The 23,615-nt window shown below is 53.9% G+C and overlaps 1 protein-coding gene across 3 annotated transcripts in view; it reads right to left on the bottom strand.

Moving 5' to 3' along the window:
• The window catches only part of SPAG9 (sperm associated antigen 9), a 53,067-nt gene that overhangs the window by 4,870 nt on the left and 24,582 nt on the right, over nucleotides 1-23,615 (bottom strand). The window contains exons 3-27 of one of the 3 annotated variants that reach the window (XM_073579828.1): nucleotides 21,695-21,765; nucleotides 19,781-19,875; nucleotides 11,449-11,596; nucleotides 11,178-11,361; nucleotides 10,485-10,581; nucleotides 10,232-10,353; nucleotides 9,940-9,997; nucleotides 9,697-9,849; nucleotides 9,551-9,602; nucleotides 9,339-9,469; nucleotides 9,077-9,133; nucleotides 8,813-8,986; nucleotides 8,425-8,566; nucleotides 8,245-8,337; nucleotides 7,995-8,162; nucleotides 7,741-7,912; nucleotides 7,424-7,645; nucleotides 7,143-7,335; nucleotides 6,939-7,064; nucleotides 6,583-6,663; nucleotides 4,497-4,564; nucleotides 4,202-4,350; nucleotides 1,886-2,057; nucleotides 1,669-1,782; nucleotides 1,251-1,289 (exon numbers count right to left, since the gene is read on the bottom strand). In XM_073579828.1, coding sequence (XP_073435929.1) covers nucleotides 1,251-1,289; nucleotides 1,669-1,782; nucleotides 1,886-2,057; nucleotides 4,202-4,350; nucleotides 4,497-4,564; nucleotides 6,583-6,663; nucleotides 6,939-7,064; nucleotides 7,143-7,335; nucleotides 7,424-7,645; nucleotides 7,741-7,912; nucleotides 7,995-8,162; nucleotides 8,245-8,337; nucleotides 8,425-8,566; nucleotides 8,813-8,986; nucleotides 9,077-9,133; nucleotides 9,339-9,469; nucleotides 9,551-9,602; nucleotides 9,697-9,849; nucleotides 9,940-9,997; nucleotides 10,232-10,353; nucleotides 10,485-10,581; nucleotides 11,178-11,361; nucleotides 11,449-11,596; nucleotides 19,781-19,875; nucleotides 21,695-21,765 — 3,081 coding nt within the window. Of the gene's footprint in view, nucleotides 1-1,250; nucleotides 1,290-1,668; nucleotides 1,783-1,885; nucleotides 2,058-4,201; nucleotides 4,351-4,496; nucleotides 4,565-6,582; nucleotides 6,664-6,938; nucleotides 7,065-7,142; nucleotides 7,336-7,423; nucleotides 7,646-7,740; nucleotides 7,913-7,994; nucleotides 8,163-8,244; nucleotides 8,338-8,424; nucleotides 8,567-8,812; nucleotides 8,987-9,076; nucleotides 9,134-9,338; nucleotides 9,470-9,550; nucleotides 9,603-9,696; nucleotides 9,850-9,939; nucleotides 9,998-10,231; nucleotides 10,354-10,484; nucleotides 10,582-11,177; nucleotides 11,362-11,448; nucleotides 11,597-14,256; nucleotides 14,579-19,780; nucleotides 19,876-21,694; nucleotides 21,766-23,615 lie in introns of those variants that run through there. The other 2 variants (XM_073579829.1, XM_073579830.1) reach the window with 2 other exon arrangements.

Below are 23,615 nucleotides of genomic sequence, written 5' to 3'. Positions count from 1 at the left end.
ATCTCATCCCATCATCCCCACATTCTCACCTTCCGCAATCCCCTCATCCCCTGCCACCATCCCCTCCCTTGACTCATTTCTCATCCCTCATTCCTTTATCTCCAACCCTTCCCTCATCCCGATCTTGTGCCATCCCACAATCTTTATTCCCCACCCTTCCCTGATTCTCATCTTCTGCCACTCCTCAGCCCCACCTTGTGCCATCTCTCATCCCCTCATCCCGATCTTATGCCATCCCACAATCTTTATTCCCCACCCTTCCCTGATTCTCATCTTCTGCCAATCCTCAGCCCCACCTTGTGCCATCTCTCATCCCCCATTCACACCTTCCCTCGTCTCTACCTATACCTCCTTCTCGCCTTCTTCCATCCCTCATCTCCCTCATCCCCCTCATCCCTCATCCCCCACCCGTCCCTCATTCTTGCCTTCCGCCATCCACTCATCCCTTCATTCTCGCCTTCCCTCATCCCCACCACTCCCTCATTCCTCAACCCCACCCTTGCCTCATCCCCACCTTCTGCCATCCCTCATTTCTTTATCCTCACCCTTGCCTCATCCCCATGTTGTGCCATCCCATATTCCCCACCCTTCCCTCATTCTCACCTTCCAACACCTCACCTTACGCCAAACCCCTCACCCTTTCCTTATTCTCATCTTCCACCAGCCCCACCCTTCAGCCATCCCTCATCCCCACCTTCAGCCACCCATCATCAACCACCTTGCACCATCCCTCACCCCCACCATCCCCACACATCCCTTTATTCTCACCTTCCGCCATCCCTGACTCTCCCCCCCCCCCCATCTCTCATCCACACCCTTCTGCCATCTCCACCTCCCCCCATCCTTCATCCCCCACCTTCTGCCATCCCTCTCTTACCATCCTCCCCCCCCCCCCCCCCCCCCCCCCCGCGTGCTGCAGGATTTCGCTAGCTGAAGACATGCTAGATTGACAATACACATCCATTAGAATGAAGAGATGATGAGAGCAGGAGAAGATCTGAGAGGAGAGCTTTGTGCGGGATGAGAAGCACCAGCAGATGACGATGTGGTGACCAGTGTACACACAGCGACTACGGGATTAGCTGCCACACGAGGACGCTAGACCGCCCAGCCGTTTAGTAATACGTAAGATTGCTGCCAATTAAGGGGGAGGGGGGAGACGTCCAGAAGATGTCAGGAACATACAAAGGAGGGTCATCTATACAGCCAGTGGCTACTCGGAGAAGCCGGAGCGATGTGCTGTCACTTACCCCTTAACCCAAGTAACCGTCCCTGGTGCAGAATTACCGCTATAGTGAGACAGTAAGGGGAGGAGAAGTGTGAGAACCAGAGGTCACCATTAAGCTGTAACACTACGCCATAAATGACCCTGCACGGGGCAGAAGAAGCAACCACCACCAGGCCCCAAACAATAGGAGTGGGATGAGTGCGGCACGTGCCTCTCTCCAATCGGATATCTCCCTCAATACACTGCACAAATACCCGAATAACAAGCTACAACTAACAGACTGCGCTTCAATTCTCGCTGTCAGAGAATGGAAACATGCACTGTTCACACCCAAAGGCTGACAGACAGCAGAGACGTGATATGGACTATTCTCCCGACAACATGACATTATATCCATTTGTGTATATAATGCTTTGTACTCTAAGGGAGGGGGCACTTACTTTCAGTTAGGGGTATTGAGATAATGACACCATTGCCGGTGCCCACCCACAGGCGGTTACAAGACACCATCAAGGCAGTTATTCTAACGAAGGAGAAGCCAAGCTTCCCGGTGCCTGGAAATAGGAAATCACACACACCGGTCAGAAAACAGGAGCAGAAATAAACAAAACTCATCATATCGACTCGAAATGTCCCAAGTGGGGGGCCAGGACTCACCGAGCATCTTACTGACATATGGTTCAATGTCCACATCCTGTAGATGCTGATAGGTGTGAGCGTGGTAGAGGCGCAGCGTGGAGTCCAGCCGGATGGACACCCAAACACCGTCACCCACCCAGGCCAGTTGTCGGACCTGGCTCTCCTTCCGAGGATGAGCGTCAAAGGATTTCTGGAGGAAAAAATGTACAGCTGATCAACTCCTGCCACCCCAACATCAAACACGCAATCCACCCCAACATTCTCCCCAAGATGTACAGCTGATGCACGAATATCAACTCCTGCCACCCCAACATCCACCACCAAAATGTACAGCTGATACACGAATATCAACTCCTGCCACCCCAACATCCTCCCCAAAATGTACAGCTGATCTGTGAGTATCAACTCCTGCCACCCCAACATTCTCCCCAAGATGTACAGCTGATACACGAATATCAACTCCTGCCACCCCAACATTCTCCCCAAAATGTACAGCTGATCTGTATCAACTCCTGCCACCCCAACATTCTCCCCAAGATGTACAACTGATACACGAATATCAACTCCTGCCACCCCAACATTCTCCCCAAAATGTACAGCTGATCTGTATCAACTCCTGCCACCCCAACATTCTCCCCAAGATGTACAGCTGATACACGAATATCAACTCCTGCCACCCCAACATTCTCCCCAAAATGTACAGCTGATCTGTATCAACTCCTGCCACCCCAACATTCTCCCCAAGATGTACAGCTGATACACGAATATCAACTCCTGCCACCCCAACATCCTCCCCAAAATGTACAGCTGATCTGTGAGTATCAACATCAAACCCGCAATCCACCCCAACATCCTCCCCAAGATGTACAGCTGATCCGTGAGTATCAACTCCTGCCACCTCAACATCAAACTCGCAATACACCCCAACATTCTCCCCAAGGTGTACAGCTGATCCGTGAGTATCAACTCCTGCCACCCTAACATCAAACCCGCAATCCACCCCAACATTCTCCCCAAGGTGTACAGCTGACCAGCGAGTATCAACTCCTGCCACCCTATCATCAAACCCGCAATCCACCCCAACATTCTCCCCAAGATGTACAGCTGATCAGCGAGTATCAACTCCTGCCACCCCAACATCAAACTCGCAATACACCCCAACATTCTCCCCAAGATGTACAGCTGATCCGTGAGTATCAACTCCTGCCACCCTATCAAACCCGCAATCCACCCCAACATTCTCCCCAAGGTGTACAGCTGATCAGCGAGTATCAACTCCTGCCACCCTAACATCAAACCCGCAATCCACCCCAACATTCTCCCCAAGATGTACAGCTGATCCGTGAGTATCAACTCCTGCCACCCCAACATCAAACCCGCAATCCACCCCAAGATGTACAGCTGATCTGTGAGTATCAACTCCTGCCACCCCAACATCAAACCCGCAATCCACCCCCAACCTCCAACCTGTCCTCTACCCAACATCAAATCTGCAATCCGCCCCAACCTCCACCCCGCAATCCACCCCCAACATCCTCCCCAAGATGTACAGCTGGATCAGCAAGTATCAACTCCTGCCACCCCGACTCCCACTCCAACATCCTCCCCAAGATGGTGGGATGGCTTTTATGCTATTTTTGATCACAAACAGTATTACTAAAAACCCCCGAGTTATTTAAATGCACTTGCTTTTTACTTATTTAGTTACAGCAGGGTTTTTGCTCATTTTGTTTCTTGTAGGTTTTGTGCCCTTTATGGTCAATGTGAACATGCGTTTATGTGCTGCCTGTACACCAACTTAATCCAAGCTCAATTTTTGTGTTTATCTTCCCCAAGATGTACAGCTGCTTAGCGAGTAGCAACTTCTGCCACCCCAACATCAAACCTGACCTTCACCCTAACATCTAACCAGCCCTCCACACCAACCCCCAACCCAGCCTCTACCCCAAGATTACAGGTGATCAGCAAGTATCACCGCTTGCCACCCCAACTTCCAACCTGCCCTCCACCCTAAACTCCAACTTCAAACCCGATCTCACCCCAACATCTCCCCCCTAAGATGTACAGCTGATCAGCGAGCATCCACTCCTGCCACCCCAACCTTCACCCTCCTCCCCCAACAATACCCGCACCCCAACTTCACCATCCTCCACCATCAATACCCTTATGCCTACTTTTACCTGCAGCAACCCCAACTTATACCTCAAAAACCACTTCCATCACCGCCACTACCCTCCACAATCACTACTGCTACCTCCACTGATTTAGCCAATAACACCACCTCTAGCACCTGTACCCCACCTCAGTAACTGGGCAGGTATTGGTGCCTGTTACCTCTATCTTCATGGTCTTCGGCTGTACGATGTAGATCTTATTCCTGTACCCGCACCAGACCTTCTCGTGTACCACCGTCATACATCGGATGGAGTGGTGCGGGCGGCCAAAGTCCAGCAGGTGGTAGTTCGATAAATCCCACTGACCATCTGCAACAAGAACAAAAAAAAAAATGTTCTTGTAAATCACAGATGTCACAGTAAAATCTGGTCCGATGCCTAGGATGCAGCTGTAATTCATCGCAGGATGTGGTACCGGTCAAATAAGGAGTAGATGACTCAATCATTATACCTACCAATTCCTCGATGGAAGATTGCCAGCGTCCCGTCAGCTAAGGCCACCAGCACGATGCCCTTCACGTGTCTGGAATGGAGGAGTGAGGGTGATCAAATACGAAGTGCAGATCTATACACACACATAGATATATACATAAATACACACACTCTGGGAACACTAAAATCCCACATTCTAGATATCTGCCTGTTGGAGGTCATTTTGCAGGGTTCTGGACTTGTTCCACCATGCACAAAGGAGGAGGTAGCGGCCCTGCTGCTGGGTTGTTGCCCTCCAATGGCCCCTCCACTTCTCCTGGTATCTGCAACATGCTCTGGACACTGTGCTAACAGACACAGCTCTCCTTCTTGCCACATCTCGCATTGATGTGCCATCCTGGATGAGCTGCACCACCTGAGCAACTTCTGTGGGTAGTAGACACCGCCTTATGCTACTGTACACCCTCTCTAGGGGTGAGAGCAATGACAAAACTCAAAAGTGAGCAAAACAGCCAAAAAGGATGAGAACCTCTGTGTTCTGTGGTCACCCCCCTGCAGAACTACTCCTTTATAGGGTTGACTTGCTAATTTCTGATCATTTCTACCTGTTGTCTGTTCCATTTGCACAACCGCAGGAGAAACTGATTGGACTTATTTGTGTTGTTTAAGCGTTCCCTTTATTTTTTTATTGAGCAATATATTATATACACACACTGGGGAAAATAATTACTTGATCCACTGCTTTTGCAAGCTTCCCCACCTGCAAAGAATGGAGGGGTCTGTAATTTTTATCGTAGGTACCACTTCACCTTTGAGAGACAGAATCTAAAAATAAAAATCCAGAAAATCACACTGTATGATTTTTATATAATTAAGTTGCATTTTATTGCATGAAATAAGTATTTGATCACCGACCAACCAGCAAGAATTCTGGCTCTCACAGACCTGCTAGTTTTCCTTTATGAAGCTCTCTTCCACTCTGCACTCTACCTGTATTAATTGCACCTGTTTGACCTCGTTACCTGTATAAATGAAACCTGTCCACACACTCAATCATACCCCAACCTTTCCAACATGGCCAAGACCAAAGAGCTGTCTAAGGACAAAATTGTAAACCTGCACAAGGCTGGGATGAGCTAACGGACAATAGGCAAGCAGCTTGGTGAGAAGGAAATAACTGCTGGCGCAATTATTAGAAAATGGAAGAACAAGATGTCTGTCAATCTTCTTGGTCAGGGGCTCCATGCAAGATCTCGCCTCATGGAGTAAGGATGATTCAGATAAAGGTCAGGAATCAGCCCAGAATTACAAGGGAGGAACTGGTCAATGACCTGAAGAGAGCTGGGACCACAGTCTCAAAAATTAGCATTAGTAACACACTACACCGTCAATAAGTAAAATCTTGCAGGGCACACAAGATCCTCCTGCTCACACCAGCCTCACGTGTCCAGGCCCGTTAGGAGTTCACCAGTGAACATCTGGATAATACAGAGGAGGCATGGGAGAAAATCATGTGGTCAGGGGAGACCAATATAGAACTATTTGGTATCAACTCCATTCGCCATGTTGGAAGAACGATGAGTACAACCCCAAGAACACCGTCCCAACCGTGAAGCATGGTGGGGGAAACATCATCACACGTTGGAGCTGCTTTTCTGCAAAGGGAGCAGGACGACTGCACCGTATTGAGGGGAGGATGGGTGGGGTCATGAATCATGAGATTTTGCCCAACAACCCTCCTTCCCTCAGTAAGACCATTGAAGATGTGTCTTTACTGGGTCTTCCAGCATAGCAATGACCCGAAGCACACAGCCAGGGGCAAATTTGGTCAATAATTACAGGAAACGTCTGACCTCTAACAGCAAACAAAAGTTTCTGCATCAAATATTAAGTTCCGTTTATCTATTGTATTAAATACTTATTTCTTGCAATAAAATGCAAATTAATTATGTAACAATCCTATAATGTGATTTTGTGGATTTTTATTTTTAAAGATCTCTCCATTCTCTGTAGGTGGGAAAACTTGCAAAATCGTCAGTGGATCAAATAAGTATTTTCCCCACTGTATATAGAGATATATATACATACACACACGCCCTCCGTACTCACACTATACTCAGAATGGAGTCCTTCAGTTTGATCTGCAGGAGACATTTCTTCCACTGGGTGACGGAGGAATGGACGTAGAGGCTGCAGGAGAAAGCCAGAGGTCAGTTGTGTATGGGAGCTGTCTGTCAGCTGCAGAAATCCCCAACACTATGTCCTGCAATGCCCCAGAGCAGCTAATCAATGAGAACCTGCAGGACCGAGCACAGAGAACCGTGTAATACCTCAGTTCTCCTGTGGGAGTGCTTTAGAGGAATTGAGCACCTTCGGATCATATTGAACAACATTAATGTGGCCGAGACTGGAGAATGTAAGAATCGAGTGGTCCCGCAGCGCTCCCTACAAATGAATGTACTTACTGTCCATTCTGTGCCCCCAGCCACATGGTGGGTAACAGGCTGTTCATCTTCTGGGCCTCCTCTCTCATCAGATTCTGTTCGGTGGGTAACGTGGCCACTCCATCTTTATAGAGGTCGGACTCGTTACTGGATGGGAACGGATAATGAGCGTTATCCTCCCCGCATTGTCACATGGCGGACACGTTCACGCTGTGTAACCCTTACCTGTCCGGGCAGCTGGTGTCATCCGTCGTGTTCTGTACACCCAGGGGGTCCGTGAACACGTGCTCTGTGTAGATTCCCGCCTGTGTGATGTCGGCCACATCGTCTGTGGGGCTGTCGCCAGCCTCTGTAGCCTCGGTGGCCTCCTCTGCTGTGGGCACGTTATCATCCAGCTCGGGACTGGTGGAGGCTGGATCTGTCAGACATGACGAGAGTAAGGACCACGTGTGCCCTGACCTGGGCGTCTCTGCATTACCTGGTGCCCCTCTAGCTTACCCACCTACCTGACTTACTCTCCACCTCTGGGGAGAGAACACTTGGCGTTTGGCATACGATGGGCTCGGCGTCTTCAGCGGAGGCGATGGTTACTCGGACACCAGTGATGCCCTGGTCACCGGAGGAGCTGCTGCTCGCCAGGCTCTCCGATAAGGAGGACTTGTCGGTCTGAGCAGAGTCGGCGTCCAGCTTGGAGGAATCTCCTGATGGGTAGTCAGTCTCCATCACTCCTAATGAGGAAAGTTATCACTTCCTGCACAGCTGAAGGTTTGTTACAATGACATCCTATTGTGCGGGATCTGCACATTACTAGGTGGCGTCTCACCTGGCACGCTGGCGATGCATAGTACGTGGGAGTTGCAGACGATAAAGCTGTCCAGCATGTTTCCCGGCTCGTTGGCGTCCACAATGATGACCTTGGTGGAGGAATGGGTACTGGTGCAGATCCACACCAGACTGGACAGCTCGTCCTGATGCCGCAGCTCCTTCTGCTGCACCTGCACAATGACAGGGATGGCTCCTTTAAGACCCTGGACTCAGTATAACAGAACAGCGCTGCCGGGACAGTACGAGCTCTACCTTCAGCTCTTGCTCCAGTTTCTCCAGGCTGCTCTGGGATTCGCTTCTGGGTTTTTGGTTCTCCATCTCTGACCCAGGAAGGTCACTGTAAAAGACGCTTGCTCCGATAATGGAGCCGCCGTCCCGGGTCTTTCCACCAGAAAGGTTAACGCCGACAGCGCACCACAGCTGTGACCGGAAATACATGGTGATCAGTCGCAAAAAAAAGTGTGAGTGCAGCTCTGGATGGGACTAGTGCATATGAAATCACCTTCATGGACGTGTCCTTCTCATCCAGGGGCCGGAGGTACACAGGGACGGGTAAATTCTTCATTTTGCCATCGCTCTGGCCGCCGTTGGTCGTCTACAAAAAGATGATACCCGTGTATTGATGGCATCCACGCCGCAGTGCTATCACAGCCCAGAAGTGGTGCGCAGGGTCAGCCATTACCTGCTTGTACTTCTGAGGAAGACTCCAGCCGAACGCTTGCACGCGGCCATCCTCCTTCTGGACGTGCGCCTTCATCTGCCGGTACTGCTCCCGCTTCTGCTCCCGCCTGGAGACTGAAGATGCCTCGCTGCCACCCGAGAGGCTGAAAGAGGAGAGATAAAAGACAGAGTTAGGATATCTCCAGGAAAAAGTGCTACGACACAGTCACTGGAAACAGTCAGCAGGTTGGTGGACAAATACCCCCCATAATGCAGGGGGCAGTTAGTTTTTTGTTTTTTTTTACACCAGATGACTATATGCAGCCAGGTGTAAAGACTACATTTCCCAGCATGCAAATCACCAGCACAAGCAGGGAATGCTGGGAGATTTCACCATAAGTAATGCTCACTCGTCGCTGAGGAAGTCGAAGGCTTTGGACTTGTCGCTGGGGAGTTTGGCCAGGGCGCTGCTCTTCTTCTTGATGGAAGGCGTGATGTGCGAGGTCGGCGCGTTGTACTTGACGTTAACAGGAAGCTCCGGTTTCTTGGTAGTTGTGCCGGAGGAACTGAAGAGGCGGCTGAAGCTGAGAACAGAAATGAAGGGGCGTTAGTGGGACAATGCCGCACGCGGGCTAGGACTGCCGACTGATGGCGGGCACAGAGCCGCTACTCACAACTGCCAGATGCTAGAGCGCTTCTTCTCCTGCATGGCAGGATTTTCTCTCGATGCCCTAAAAAGAAAAAAATAATCCTAAAATCATCCCTGGGATCGGCCGTCACAGCCATGATGCTAGTATTAGGGACAGCGCCGCCCCTGTACACAGGTTGTGTGTGGTATTGCAATGCACCCCTACGATCACAAATATGGTGGTCCTGATCGCCTACAGACTATCCCTGCAGTCACCGGGCACCTACCAGTGACCACATGGCTCCTACCTGATCATCTCCGTCCACCTCACGGCCTCCTGCAGCTCCATCAGTCGCTCCTTGTACTGGTTCCGCTCCATCAGTACTCGCGCCATCTCCACCCGGGTGAATCGCTTTCGCTGAGCTGTGGGTACGTCGCTCTGCGCCGGGAGAAGGGGCATCGATCAGCGGAGGCCAGAACACTACAAATATGGAGGTCGCCCCCAGAATAAGCCACTTACATCATCTTCGTCTTTTGATTTCTGCTTCACTTCCTCGGTTTCTGCTCGAGCCCTGGAAGAAAAATCAGCCGAATTCTGTAACATCCATCACTCATTTTTGAGCATCACCTGCCCATAACGTGACATATTAATAAGGGGGCACTTACTTCTTCAACTCCTCCTCCAGCTCCTTGTTCTTCTCCTCGAGCTTCTGTTTGGCTTGTTTCACGGCGTCCAGCTCGCCCTGCAGCACGCCCTTCTCGCACATCAGCTCGTCCAGTTTGCCGATCAGGTCGTTCTTCACCACATTCAGGGCGTTCCTATCACAGGACAGGATGTTACATGGGGGGAGATGATCTATACCGGGTGAATATAGGTCCCGGCCCAGGTCTGGAGGATGATACACGTACTTGGTCTCCAGAAGCTGCGTGTTCTCCAGGATCAGGTTCTCCACCTCCCGCCCCATCCCTGCAACACACAATGCAATGATCAGCTAGCAACAAATATGGCCTGATTATCAAAGGGTTAAGGCACGTCACACACAGAAGAGGCTGCATGACAGCCCACTCGCTGCCAGAGTCCCTAAGACAACACTTCCGGTTAGTCTCTGGGAACATGGGAGCTGTCAGTGATGGAGATGTACGACGAGTATCGATGTCCTGTAAGACGCGGTGCAGGAAAGGTGACATGACAGATTATTACCCAGCAGGTCGGCCCCTTCATCCACGTCTCCGATCAGGTCGGTCCCGGCGGAGGACAACTCCTCGAATAGCGACTCTGTGTTGCGGTCGAACGCTTTGTTCTCGATGCCTTTGGAAGGAGTACTGGGAAGAGACGGCGGACGGGTTAGCCCACAATGGCGGCAGCCCCGACGATGTCAAAGACCATCTAGAGCGCCTCCTGGTGTCCTGCAGAGGTGCGTACACCATACTGGTACACAGCGCCAGTGTCTCACCTGGTCATCTGATAGGCTCGCTCCTTGTCCATGTCCAGCTCCGGGGTGGATTCGATGATCGACTGCACCTCAGATTTCTCCTCGTTGTCATTGGTATCTGTAAAACACGGACAATGAGACATTTTCTGATGCCCTAAGAGAAAATTAAGGTTTTAAAGTGGCTGTCCATATGTCATGTAAAGCTCATGACACCAACAGGCATGGAAAGTGACGCGGCTCCGCCAAAAGGGAGCAGAATTGTGTGCGGAGCCCTGGCAAGAGTCCACGGCAACTACAACTCCCAACGTCTCAGGTTTGAGCCCGGCTAGTGAATATTTGGAACATGTGCCCTCTCCGTCCTGTGCCAGACGCTGCAGCGGCGCCTCCTGCAGACGTAATCGATATTGCACCACCCAGTAAAAGATCAGGGCATAAATAAATTAAAAGGCATTAAGGAAGCCGCAGACGTGCACGACCTCTGTGTCTGGTCCACGACCTTGAGCCGGTCATTAAGCGCATCCTCCATGATAATCACTTTGCCAGGTAGAAGCCTTTTAAAAGCATTCATGTCGTTTCATTAAATGGGGATGACAGCAAGTGGGCACCGGCGGCTGCAATCAGTAACTGTCTGCACTGCCCGCATTGTAGCAGACCCTCAGCTGTGAGAAGTCAGGATGGATTTCCAGCAGTATATTGAGGTGGGCTGGGACCTACCGGTGGCGGCGGTGCTGGTCTCCTGGTTCACCTGGACGTCTTCGTTCTTCTGGGTGTTCTGGACGTTGTTGTTCTTCAGGTTCGCCTTCATGATGACCTCGTCCTTTTGTTCCTTTTGCACCATGTTGTCGGGGTTCGGGCCGGTGGGCTTGGCCCCCGTCTGGCTGAAATTGAAGAGTTCGTCCTGCAGGAAAAGATGAAAGCCGACAGCACTGTTATACAGGGTCACCGACCCGCCAGTATTACGCACCGGACCGTTATCGGTTACCACCTTCAGACTGGCGTTGCAGCGGGCGTGATTCTGATCCGGCAGCTTCCAGGGGCCATTTCCAGGCGTCTCTGCTCCGCGGGTTTCTGGTAGGACCAAGGAGTCTCCAGGAGACAGCGGGAAGATCCCCAAAGAGATGGGCCGCTCCTTCCTTTTCGGGACAAGAGACAGCGGCCATTAGTGCCACGTTGGGATATATACAGGCTCACAATGAAGGGGAGGCTTATACAATGTGTCAGTGGAGACGTCACAGCTGATGCTTTGTTACAATTGTATCCAGTCTACTCCAGATAATCGGACACCCCAGACTGATACATTGTACCAAACTACCAGGACAAGAGAGCAATTTGTGCCGACATGTTCTGCTCATCTAGTCTGGATACAACAGTAACGAACCCTCAGCTGTAGGAACAGGACCTGGTCGGGCCAGACCTCAAACAATCAAGACTATTCCCAATCACTGACCACAAGAGGAGATGTAGAAACTAGTGAGAATGAAAGGGGCCCTGGTGAGGAGAGAGCGGGGGGGGAGGAGGGGACAGACAGCGCGGGGGGGGGGGGGGGGGGGAGGGGACAGACAGAGCGCGGGGGGGGGGAGGGGACAGACAGAGCGCGGGGGGGGGGAGGGGACAGACAGAGCGCGGGGGGGGAGGGGACAGACAGAGCGCGGGGGGGGAGGGGACAGACAGCGTGCGGGGGGGAGGGGGCAGACAGCGTGCGGGGGGGGAGGGGGCAGACAGCGTGCGGGGGGGGAGGGGGCAGACAGCGTGCGGGGGGGGAGGGGGCAGACAGCGTGCGGGGGGGAGGGGGCAGACAGCGTGCGGGGGGGGAGGGGGCAGACAGCGTGCGGGGGGGAGGGGGCAGACAGCGTGCGGGGGGGAGGGGGCAGACAGCGTGCGGGGGGGGAGGGGGCAGACAGCGTGCGGGGGGGGGGAGGGGGCAGACAGCGTGCGGGGGGGGGGAGGGGGCAGACAGCGTGCGGGGGGGGAGGGGGCAGACAGCGTGCGGGGGGGGAGGGGGCAGACAGCGTGCGGGGGGGGAGGGGGCAGACAGCGTGCGGGGGGGGAGGGGGCAGACAGCGTGTGGGGGGGGAGGGGGCAGACAGCGTGCGGGGGGGAGGGGGCAGACAGCGTGCGGGGGGGAGGGGGCAGACAGCGTGCGGGGGGGGAGGGGGCAGACAGCGTGCGGGGGGGGAGGGGGCAGACAGCGTGCGGGGGGGGAGGGGGCAGACAGCGTGCGGGGGGGGAGGGGGCAGACAGCGTGCGGGGGGGGAGGGGGCAGACAGCGTGCGGGGGGGGAGGGGGCAGACAGCGTGCGGGGGGGGAGGGGGCAGACAGCGTGCGGGGGGGAGGGGGCAGACAGCGTGCGGGGGGGAGGCGGCAGACTTCCCCACCCCCTCGAGTGCACTGGCATGGCAGATATCTCCCCCCCCCCCAAAGAGCACACCGACAGGACTGACTCCGCCCCCCTTTGCGCACCAGCATGGTAGACACCTCCCCCAGCAAACATCCCCCCCTGGTGCGCACAGACAAGGCAGACATTCCCCCAGAGAGCACGATCACTGCCAACATCTCCCCGGCACAGAAGACATAGCCCCAAAACGCTCCGGCACAGAAGACATAGCCCCAAAACGCTCCGGCACAGAAGACATAGCCCCAAAACGCTCCAGCACAGAAGGCATACCCCCAAAACGCTCCAGCACAGAAGACATACCCCCAAAACGCTCCAGCACAGAAGACATACCCCCAAAACGCTCCAGCACAGAAGACATACCCCCAAAACGCTCCAGCACAGAAGACATACCCCCAAAACGCTCCAGCACAGAAGACATACCCCCAAAACGCTCCAGCACAGAAGACATACCCCCAAAACGCTCCAGCACAGAAGACATACCCCCAAAACGCTCCAGCACAGAAGACATACCCCCAAAACGCTCCAGCACAGAAGACATACCCCCAAAACGCTCCAGCACAGCGGACATCCCTTACAATGCATTGGTGCAAGCAGATCTCCCATGATGCCTCAGAACGGTGAAATGTAACATCCTGGAGCCTGCGAACTAATCGAAAACCAGCACAAACCTAGACTGGAGATGGGCGATGCTGGTGGTGCGGGCATCAATCCCCCCCAGAGGGAACGTTCACCTATCCGATATATATCAATAGTTCTACAACTGCACCACACATCCTTAAAAGCATTTCAGGTCAGCTGCCTGCACCTCTATTGGATGCAGCACTCCATCCCTTTAAGATGAAAATTAACTCAAGGTCAGATCTAAGCAGCAGAAATTGTTTTACTGATAACTATACATCTATATACCGGATGATTGGGTATGAGACCAAGGAGGGTTCCAGGACCCAATAGCCCCCCAGGGCCCCCAGTGGGTTGAGACGTCCCCTCCTGCACTGCTGTGTATAACAACATACGTCCTGTCCTTTCCCTGGAGATGCGAGATCGCACATTACAAAGCCAATATCCTCTGCGCACACAGACTACGGCAGACAGATCCCCCCCCAGACGCCGGCAAAAAAAAAAACCTACACAACAATGGCAGAATCCAGAAGGGAGTGTCTGTCTCTAGAAAAGAGAACGCAGCACTCGTTGCCTCGGGGACACAAGCAGATAATCGCACCTGACGTCCCAGGGAAATCCAGAAACCATGAGAATCCAAACACTGCAGGAAAACCGAGACCAAATCAGTCACGGATCTGTGCAATAACCCGCCGCGCACAGGTGTGTGGCCACAGACCGCGGCAGGTGCCAGCATGAGGTGGAAGGGTTAAGCGTCGGCAGCAGACAAGGCCAGGGTACCTGAGGATCCTCGGCAGATTCTCCGTCAAGGCCGGCAGGCCCGTAGAGAAGGAGAAATGCACCAGCAGCAGGACGGACAGAGACACCAGGATGGCAGAATTAATGACCACCGCCCCGCCAACAAAGCCAAACACAAAGAGAAGCATGCATCTGGGACTCATGGTCCTGCCCTGGCATGGTGGCACGTTGGTATGAAGGAAGCCGCCCGGCAGACAAGGGTTGTACGTGGGCTCTGCCGAGGCTCTGTCATTCAGCCGATGCCATGGACAGCCGCTGTGTGTGCGCTCCTGCAGCAGCCCCAGACCATGACATCATCCCCCCCCCGCCTCAGTGCTGAGGAGGGGAGAGGCTCAGCCAGGCTGCAGCCAATCACAGCACATCAGCTGTCAGGGGAGCAAGCAGGAGGGAGGGGGGGAGCAAGCAGCACAGAATGCAGAGCGCCGCGACCCTCACCGTGCACAACACCCTCGCCGTCCCAAGGGCCTCATGCACCGCAACCCTCGTCACACAGAGCACTGCTATCACACCCATGCAGGGCACCAAAATGCTCATCATAAAGGGGACCAGCGGGGCGCCACTCCTGCACGCCGGGGACAAACACTGCCCAGTAATACAACTGTAGCACCACAAAAGAAAAGTCCGGGAATCCTAGAAAACACAGGATGGAGCGACAAAACAGCATCAAGGACATCATTAGTTACATCAGGGATTGTTATTAGTAGCGGCCTTCAGCTTGAGCCATGGAGATATGATGGAGGAACGCTCAAGATGGATCTTGTGCAGCCTAGATAGGACCACCAAGGTCTTCTCCACCATTATCTCGGTAGTATAAAGCCATCCGGTTGCTGGTCTTCACCGTGTTCCTTCTAGTCTTTCTTCTTCTTGCCGTCCATGGTATGGATAATTTCCTTCTCCAGTTCCACATTTCGAAGGCGTCGATGATTCTTCTACCTTGTTTACAACATATGAAATACCTGAACTAGTCGGGGGTTTATCTCCAATCACCCCACAAAGTATAATAACCCCTCACCACACACACAGTATGATGCGCGCCCCCCACACACACAGTATGATGCGCTCCCCCCACACACAGTATGATGCGCGCCCCCCACACACACAGTATGATGCTCGCCCCCCCACACACACTGTATGATGCACGCCCCCCCACACACACTGTATGATGCACGCCCGCCCCATTACACTGTATGATGCGCCCCCCCACACACACACAGTATGATGCGCCCCCCCCACACACACAGTATGATGCGCCCCCCCCACACACACAGTATGATGCGCCCCCCCCACACACACAGTATGATGCGCTCCCCCCACACACACAGTATGATGCGCTCCCCCCACACACACAGTATGATGCGCGCCCCCCACACACACAGTATGATGCTCGCCCCCCCACACAGTATGATGCTCGCCCCCCCACACAGTATGATGCACGCCCCCCCATACACTGCATGATGCACGCCCCCCCCATACACTGCATGATGCACGCCCCCCCCATACACTGCATGATGCACGCCCCCCCCATACACTGCATGATGCACGCCCCCCCCATACACTGCATGATGCACGCCCCCCCCCCCCCCACACACTGTATAATGCGTGCCCCCCCACACACACAGTATGATGAGAAAAACAATTGGAAAAAGAAACCTTTATAACATAGTAACAGTTAGTAAGGCCGAAAAAACACAGTCCATCTAGTTCAGCCTATATTCCATCAGAGTAAATCCCCAGATCTACGTCCTTCGGAAGAGCCTAACAATAACTGTAAGATACAATATTGTTACGCTCAGGGGTGGGATTCAGCGGGTTCTCCCTGGTTCGGTGGAACCGGTTGTTAAAAAAGCAGCCGGTTCCCCGAACCGGGGAGATTCAGAGCCGCGATCCGGTTCTGAGGACTATACAGGGGCCGGAGCTGCAGCCAGCACAGTGCGGGGATCGCCGCGTCACATCCACAGGGAGCATAGAGCTCACCTCCAGCCCCAGGAAGCAAGAACCCGGAACTACAGCTACCGTATATCACCAAGGAGACGCGCCCCCGTCCTGCAGCAAGTGCCCAGAGAGCGAGTGGTGCTGTGAGGACGCGGTCAGGCGCTCAGGTACACGGAACACGCCGAGTCTGGGGGGGGGGGGACAGTGGAGTCTCAGGGACAGAGAGGTCTGGGGGGAGAGAGAGAAGTCCGGAGGGGACAGAAGGGACAGAGGACTAGAGGGGTCAGATGAGTCCAGAGGGGACTGAGGAGTCTGAGGGAGAGAAAGAAGTCCAGAGAGGACTAGAGGGGACACAGGAGTCTGGGGTGGACAGAGGACCTGTGCCTGCCTATTGGGGACCTGTGCCGCACCGTGCTGCCTTATTGGGGACCTGTGCAGCACCGTGCTGCCTTATTGGGGACCTGTGCAGCACCGTGCTGCCTTATTGGGGACCTGTGCAGCACCGTGCTGCCTTATTGGGGACCTGTGCAGCACCGTGCTGCCTTATTGGGGACCTGTGCAGCACCGTGCTGCCTTATTGGGGACCTGTGCAGCACCGTGCTGCCTTATTGGGGACCTGTGCAGCACCGTGCTGCCTTATTGGGGACCTGTGCAGCACCGTGCTGCCTTATTGGGGACCTGTGCAGCACCGTGCTGCCTTATTGGGGACCTGTGCAGCACCGTGCTGCCTTATTGGGGACCTGTGCAGCACCGTGCTGCCTTATTGGGGACCTGTGCAGCACCGTGCTGCCTTATTGGGGACCTGTGCAGCACCGTGCTGCCTTATTGGGGACCTGTGCAGCACCGTGCTGCCTTATTGGGGACCTGTGCCGCACCGTGCTGCCTTATTGGGGAACTGTGCTGCCTTATTGGGGAACTGTGCTGCCTTATTGGGGAACTGTGCTGCCTTATTGGGGAACTGTGCTGCCTTATTGGGGAACTGTGCTGCCTTATTGGGGAACTGTGCTGCCTTATTGGGGAACTGTGCTGCCTTATTGGGGAACTGTGCTGCCTTATTGGGGAACTGTGCTGCCTATTGGGGAACAGCTCCTTGACTGCACCCCTACTTGTATGTTTGAGGAAACGGTGCGTGTAAATGGGTGTGGCTTAATAATGGGTGTGTCTTAAAATGTGTGTGGTTTTCCTACAAACAAACAGAACCTGCTGTTAAAAATTTGAATCCCACCACTGGTTAGGCTCCAGGAAGACATCCAGGCCTCTCTTGAACCCCTCGACTGAGTTCGCCATCACCACCTCCTCAGGCAGGGAATTCCAGATTCTCACTGCCCTAACAGTAAAGAATCATTTTCTATGTTGGTGGAAAAACCTTTTCTCCTCCAGACACAGAGAATGCCCCCTTGTGGTATAAACAGATCCTCGGACAGATATTTGTATTGTCCCCTTATATACTTAAACATGGTTATTAGATCGCCCCTCAGTCATCTTTTTTTCTAGACTAAATAATCCTAATTTTGCTAATCTCTCTGGGTATTGTAGTTCCCCCATCCCCTGTATTTTGTGGCTCTCCTTTGTACTCGCTGTACTTCCATTATAGTATTGCTGCATTTGTATCAGAGATAACATCACCTCGCCACGCAAAAAAGCCTTCACACATCCATCAACGTAATAGCACCGACCTGAAGACTCGTGTTATCAGGTCATTTTCTGTCATGTCACCGCACTCTTATTTTATGATGAGGATATTTTATGATAAAACTGGCAATGTATTCCAAAACTACAACTCCAACACACAAGGCTGGCCGTGCAGCGATGTCAGAGGAATAAAAAGCCGTGGCTCTAGGGAGAAGAGGAAGAAAGAAAAGTGGAAAAGCAGAAAAATCACCTAGAGGCTTAACCCAGGATATCACAGGCCTAAAGGGGTCATCCCGAACCCAGAGGACATTGTGACAGACAGATCTGAGAATAGTGAAGAACTCCATAACTGGATGTTAAAAAAAAGCTGTGCACAGGCTCCTGCCCCCACCGAACACAGGCCCTTGTCCCCTGCCAAGTCCCTGCAGTACACATGCCCTTCCCCTGCCAAGCCCCCGCCGCACACAGGCCCTTGTCCCCCCCTGCCAAGCCCCCGCCGCACACAGGCCCTTGTCCCCCCCTGCCAAGCCCCCGCCGCACACAGGCCCTTGTCCCCCCCTGCCAAGCCCCCGCCGCACACAGGCCCTTGTCCCCCCCTGCCAAGCCCCCGCCGCACACAGGCCCTTGTCCCCCCCTGCCAAGCCCCCGCCGCACACAGGCCCTTGTCCCCCCCTGCCAAGCCCCCGCCGCACACTGGCCCTTGTCCCCCCCTGCCAAGCCCCCGCCGCACACTGGCCCTTGTCCCCCCCTGCCAAGCCCCCGCCGCACACTGGCCCTTGTCCCCCCCTGCCAAGCCCCCACCGCACACAGGCCCTTGTCCCCCCCTGCCAAGCCCCCACCGAACACAGGCCCTTGTCCCCCCCTGCCAAGCCCCCACTGCGCACACAGGCCCCTGTCCCCGTCGCGCACACAGGCCTCTGTCCCCTGCCAAGCCCCCGCCGCACACAGGCCCCTGTCCCCTACCAAGTCCCCGCAGCACACAGGCCCGTCCCCTGCCAAGCCCCCGCCGCACACAGGCCCCTGTCCCCTACCAAGTCCCCGCAGCACACAGGCCCGTCCCCTGCCAAGCCCCCGCCACACACAGGCCCTTGTCCCCTACCAAGTCCCCGCAGCACACAGGCCTGTCCCCTACCAAGTCCCCGCAGCACACAGGCCCGTCCCCTGCCAAGCCCCCGCCGCACACAGGCCCTTGTCCCCTGCCAAGACCTCGCCGCACACAAGCCCGTGCCACGCACACAAATCCCTGACACGCACAGGCCCCCTGTCCCCGCCGCACACAGGCCCCTGCCAAGCCCTGTCTCCGCCGCGCACAGGCCCCTGACAGCTCTACAGTGGGGAAGGGGGGCTTCCTCTTACAGATGTTTTGGTCTCAGGTTGTGTGAAAATAAGGACCACCAGACGCTGAGGCCCGGCTGTGCGTCACTTGTGCCCTGCGGAATCAGGTGAGGTCATTTCCCAACACGGTCGTCTCCTTCCTAATCCTCTCCTGGATCATCTGCCATAATGTCGGGGGGCTGTGACTGACCCGTGTGTACATCACCTTCATCCACTATCACAGGACGCCACACACATCACTCCCTCCGCAGGAAGGAGATCGCCGCCGCGGTCACCTCTTACACTGCTGAGGTAAAGTGAAAGCGGAGCTCTGATTGGTTACTCTGGGCAATATAGGCGGCACCACTGCGATTGCCCTGATAGCTGAGGCCCGATAAGTGTCATCCTGTACACAGCACACAGGGGCCCCGTGGCCGCTCTTGTGGCCCTCGCTGCATAAAACGGACAGCCTGCAGCCGAGCTCAGCAACAAGTTACAACTTCTTACAAGAATATAAAGCATAAATGGCGGCATTGTGCCCAGTGATGAATTCCCATCATTCATCTGGCTTTCCTGCATCAGCCGCAGCATTGCACACACTGGGGCCATTGTCTCCCCTCCCCCGTACCTGATCTTGCTGTGCAGGGTGGGGTCCAGCGGCTCGGCCCCCAGCAGCTGCTGCAGCTTGCTCCGCTCCAGGTGCTCCATGTAATTGTGGATAATCTGCGGGAAGATGTGGGATTAGCACCTGGAATTATCTGCAGAAACCTCACCGGGATTTACAGTTGTGGCCAAAAGTATTGACACCCCTGCAATTCTGCCAGATAATACTCAGTTTCTTCCTGAAAATGATTGCAAACACAAATTCTTTGGTATTATTATCTTCATTTAATTTGTCTTAAATGAAAAAACACAAAAAGAATTGTCCTAAAGCCAAATTGGATATAATTCCACACCAAACATAACAAAGAGGGTGGACAAAAGTATTGGCACTGTTCGAAAAATCATGTGATGCTTCTCTAATTTGTGTAATTAACAGCACCTGTAACTTACCTGTGGCACCGAACAGGTGTTGGCAATAACTAAATCACACTTGCAGCCAGTTGACATGGATTAAAGTTGACTCAACCTCTGTCCTGTGTCCTTGTGTGTACCACATTGAGCATGGAGAAAAGAAAGACCAAAGAACTGTCTGAGGACTTGAGAAACCAAATTGTGAGGAAGCATGAGCAATCTCAAGGCTACAAGTCCATCTCCAAAGACCTGAATGTTCCTGTGTCTACCGTGCGCAGTGTCATCAAGAAGTGTAAAGCCCATGGCACTGTGGCTAACCTCCCTAGATGTGGACGGAAAAGAAAAATTGACAAGAGATTTCAACGCAAGATTGTGCAGATGTTGGATAAAGAACCTCGACTAACATCCAAACAAGTTCAAGATGCCCTGCAGTCCGAGGGTACAATAGTGTCAACCCGTACTATCCGTCGGCGTCTGAATGAAAAGGGACTGTGTGGTAAGAGACCCAGGAAGACCCCACTTCTTACCCCGAGACATAAAAAAGCCAGGCTGGAGTTTGCCAAAACTTACCTGAAAAAGCCTAAAACGTTTTGGAAGAATGTTCTCTGGTCAGATGAGACAAAAGTAGAGCTTTTTGGGCAAAGGCATCAACAGAGTTTACAGGAGAAAAAAAAGAGGCATTCAAAGAAAAAAAACACGGTCCCTACAGTCAAACATGGCGGAGGCTCCCTGATGTTTTGGGGTTGCTTTGCTGCCTCTGGCACTGGACTGCTTGACCGTGTGCATGGCATTATGAAGTCTGAAGACTACCAACAAATTTTGCAGCATAATCTAGGGCCCAGAGTGAGAAAGCTGGGTCTCCCTCAGAGGTCATGGGTCTTCCAGCAGGACAATGAGCCAAAACACACTTCAAAAAGCACTAGAAAATGGTTTGAGAGAAAGCACTGGAGACTTCTAAGGTGGCCAACAATGAGTCCAGACCTGAATCCCATAGAACACCTGTGGAGAGATCTAAAAATGGCACTTTGGAGAAGGCACCCTTCTAATATCAGGGACCTGGAGCAGTTTGCCAAAGAAGAATGGTCTAAAATTCCAGCAGAGCATTGTACGAAACTCATTGATGGTTACCGGAAGCGGTTGGTCGCAGTTATTTTGGCTAAAGGTTGTGCAACCAAGTATTAGGCTGAGGGTGCCAATACTTTTGTCTGGCCCATTTTTGGAGTTTTGTGTGAAATGATCAATGTTTTGCTTTTTGCTTCATTCTCTCTTGTGTTTTTTCATTTAAGACAAATTAAATGAAGATAATAATACCAAAGAATTTGTGTTTGCAATCATTTTCAGGAAGAAACTGAGTATTATCTGACAGAATTGCAGGGGTGTCAATACTTTTGGCCACAACTGTATAGCCCACCAGTCTATATTATGGGGGGGCTCCGACTACACAGAAAGTGACTTCCTAATGTACAGGGACGGTGAGACGCATGTGTAGGGGCCCCGTGATTGTGGAGGGGCACATGGGCCGCCGTACCTCGGAATGGCGCTGGTGCAAGGCGTTGTACTCCTTCTTCAGCTCGGCTTCTCGCTCCTCCAGGCGACTGACTGAAAATAGAAAATCCAGGTAATATCACAGGGCTTGAGTAATGTCAGCACGGGGAGAAGAAACGTGGGAGCGCAACTACGTGCACACACATCAGCCACAAGATTAATACCACCAAGCGGGAAAAGGAGCCACACGGCAGGGCTACTGGGGTGCTCCTGGTATAGGGGGGTGCTCCTGGTACAAGGCAGGGCTTGTGGGGGTGCTCCTGGTATAGGGGGGTGCTCCTGGTACAAGGCAGGGCTTGTGGGGTGCTCCTGGTACAAGGCAGGGCTTGTGGGGTGCTCCTGGTACAAGGCAGGGCTTGTGGGGTGCTCCTGGTACAAGGCAGGGCTTGTGGGGTGCTCCTGGTACACGGCAGGCTTATGTGCTCCAAGAACACGGCAGGCCTTGTGGGGGTGCTCCTGGTGTAGAATGGGTGCTCCTGGTACATATCAAGACTTTCTGGGGTTCTCCTGGTACACAGCAGGGCTTGTGGGGTGCTCCTAGTATACAGCGGAGCTTGTGGGTGCTCCTGGTACACGGTGGGCCTCATTATGTGCTCCAGATACATGGTAGGCCTTGTTGGGTGCTCCTGGTACATGGCGGGCCCTTTTGGGGTGCTCCTGGTACACGTCAGACTTTGCAAGTATAGGGAAGAGGTTCTCCTGGTACACGGCAGGGCGCTCCAAGAACACAGCAGGCCTTGTGAGGTGCTCCTGCTATAGAGGGGTGCTCCTAGTACACGATAGGGCCTTGTGGGGTGCCTGTGGTACAGGGAAGGGGTGATCCTTGTACACGGTTGGGCCTTGTGGGTTGCTCCTGGTATAGGGGAGAGGTGCACCGGGTACAGGTCGGGCTCTTCTGGGGTTCTCCTGGGACACTACAGGGCCTTCCGAGGTGCTAGAAGTATAGGGAAGAGGTTCTCCTGGTACACGGCAGGGCCTTGTGGGATACTCCTGGTATAGGGGAGGGGTGCTCCTGGTACACGGCAGGGCCTTGTGGGATACTCCTGGTATAGGGGAGGGGTGCTCCTGGTACACGGCAGGGCCTTGTGGGATACTCCTGGTATAGGGGAGGTGTGCTCCTGGTACACGGCAGGCCTTGCAAGGTGCTCCAGTTGTAGGGGAGGGGTGCTCCTGGTACACGGCGGGCCTTGCAAGGTGCTCTAGTTATAGGGGAGGGGTGCTCCTGGTACACGGCGGGCCTTGCAAGGTGCTCTAGTTATAGGGGAGGGGTGCTCCTGCTACACGGCGGGCCTTGCAAGGTGCTCTAGTTATAGGGGAGGGGTGCTCCTGGTACACGGCGGGCCTTGCAAGGTGCTCTAGTTATAGGGGAGGGGTGCTCCTGGTACACGGCGGGCCTTGCAAGGTGCTCCAGTTATAGGGGAGGGGTGCTCCTGGTACACGGCGGGCCTTGCAAGGTGCTGTTATAGGGGAGGGGTGCTCCTGGTACACGGCGGGCCTTGCAAGGTGCTCTAGTTATAGGGGAGGGGTGCTCCTGGTACACGGCGGGCCTTGCAAGGTGCTCTAGTTATAGGGGAGGGGTGCTCCTGCTACACGGCGGGCCTTGCAAGGTGCTCTAGTTATAGGGGAGGGGTGCTCCTGGTACATGGCGGGCCTTGCAAGGTGCTCGTCATAGGGGAGGGGTGCTCCTGGTACATGGCGGGCCTTGCAAGGTGCTCTAGTTATAGGGGAGGGGTGCTCCTGGTACACGGCGGGCCTTGCAAGGTGCTCTAGTTATAGGGGAGGGGTGCTCCTGGTGCATGGCAGGCCTTGCAAGGTGCTCTAGTTATAGGGGAGGGGTGCTCCTGGTACACGGCGGGCCTTGCAAGGTGCTCTAGTTATAGGGGAGGGGTGCTCCTGGTACATGG

The sequence above is a fragment of the Dendrobates tinctorius genome, unplaced genomic scaffold (genome assembly GCF_039654945.1).
Source record: "Dendrobates tinctorius isolate UK_male_01 unplaced genomic scaffold, ASM3965494v1 ptg000063l, whole genome shotgun sequence".
NCBI lineage: Eukaryota > Metazoa > Chordata > Amphibia > Anura > Dendrobatidae > Dendrobates > Dendrobates tinctorius.
The sequence above is the reverse complement of the archived record's forward strand: the minus strand, read 5'-3'. Positions and strand labels throughout refer to the sequence as shown.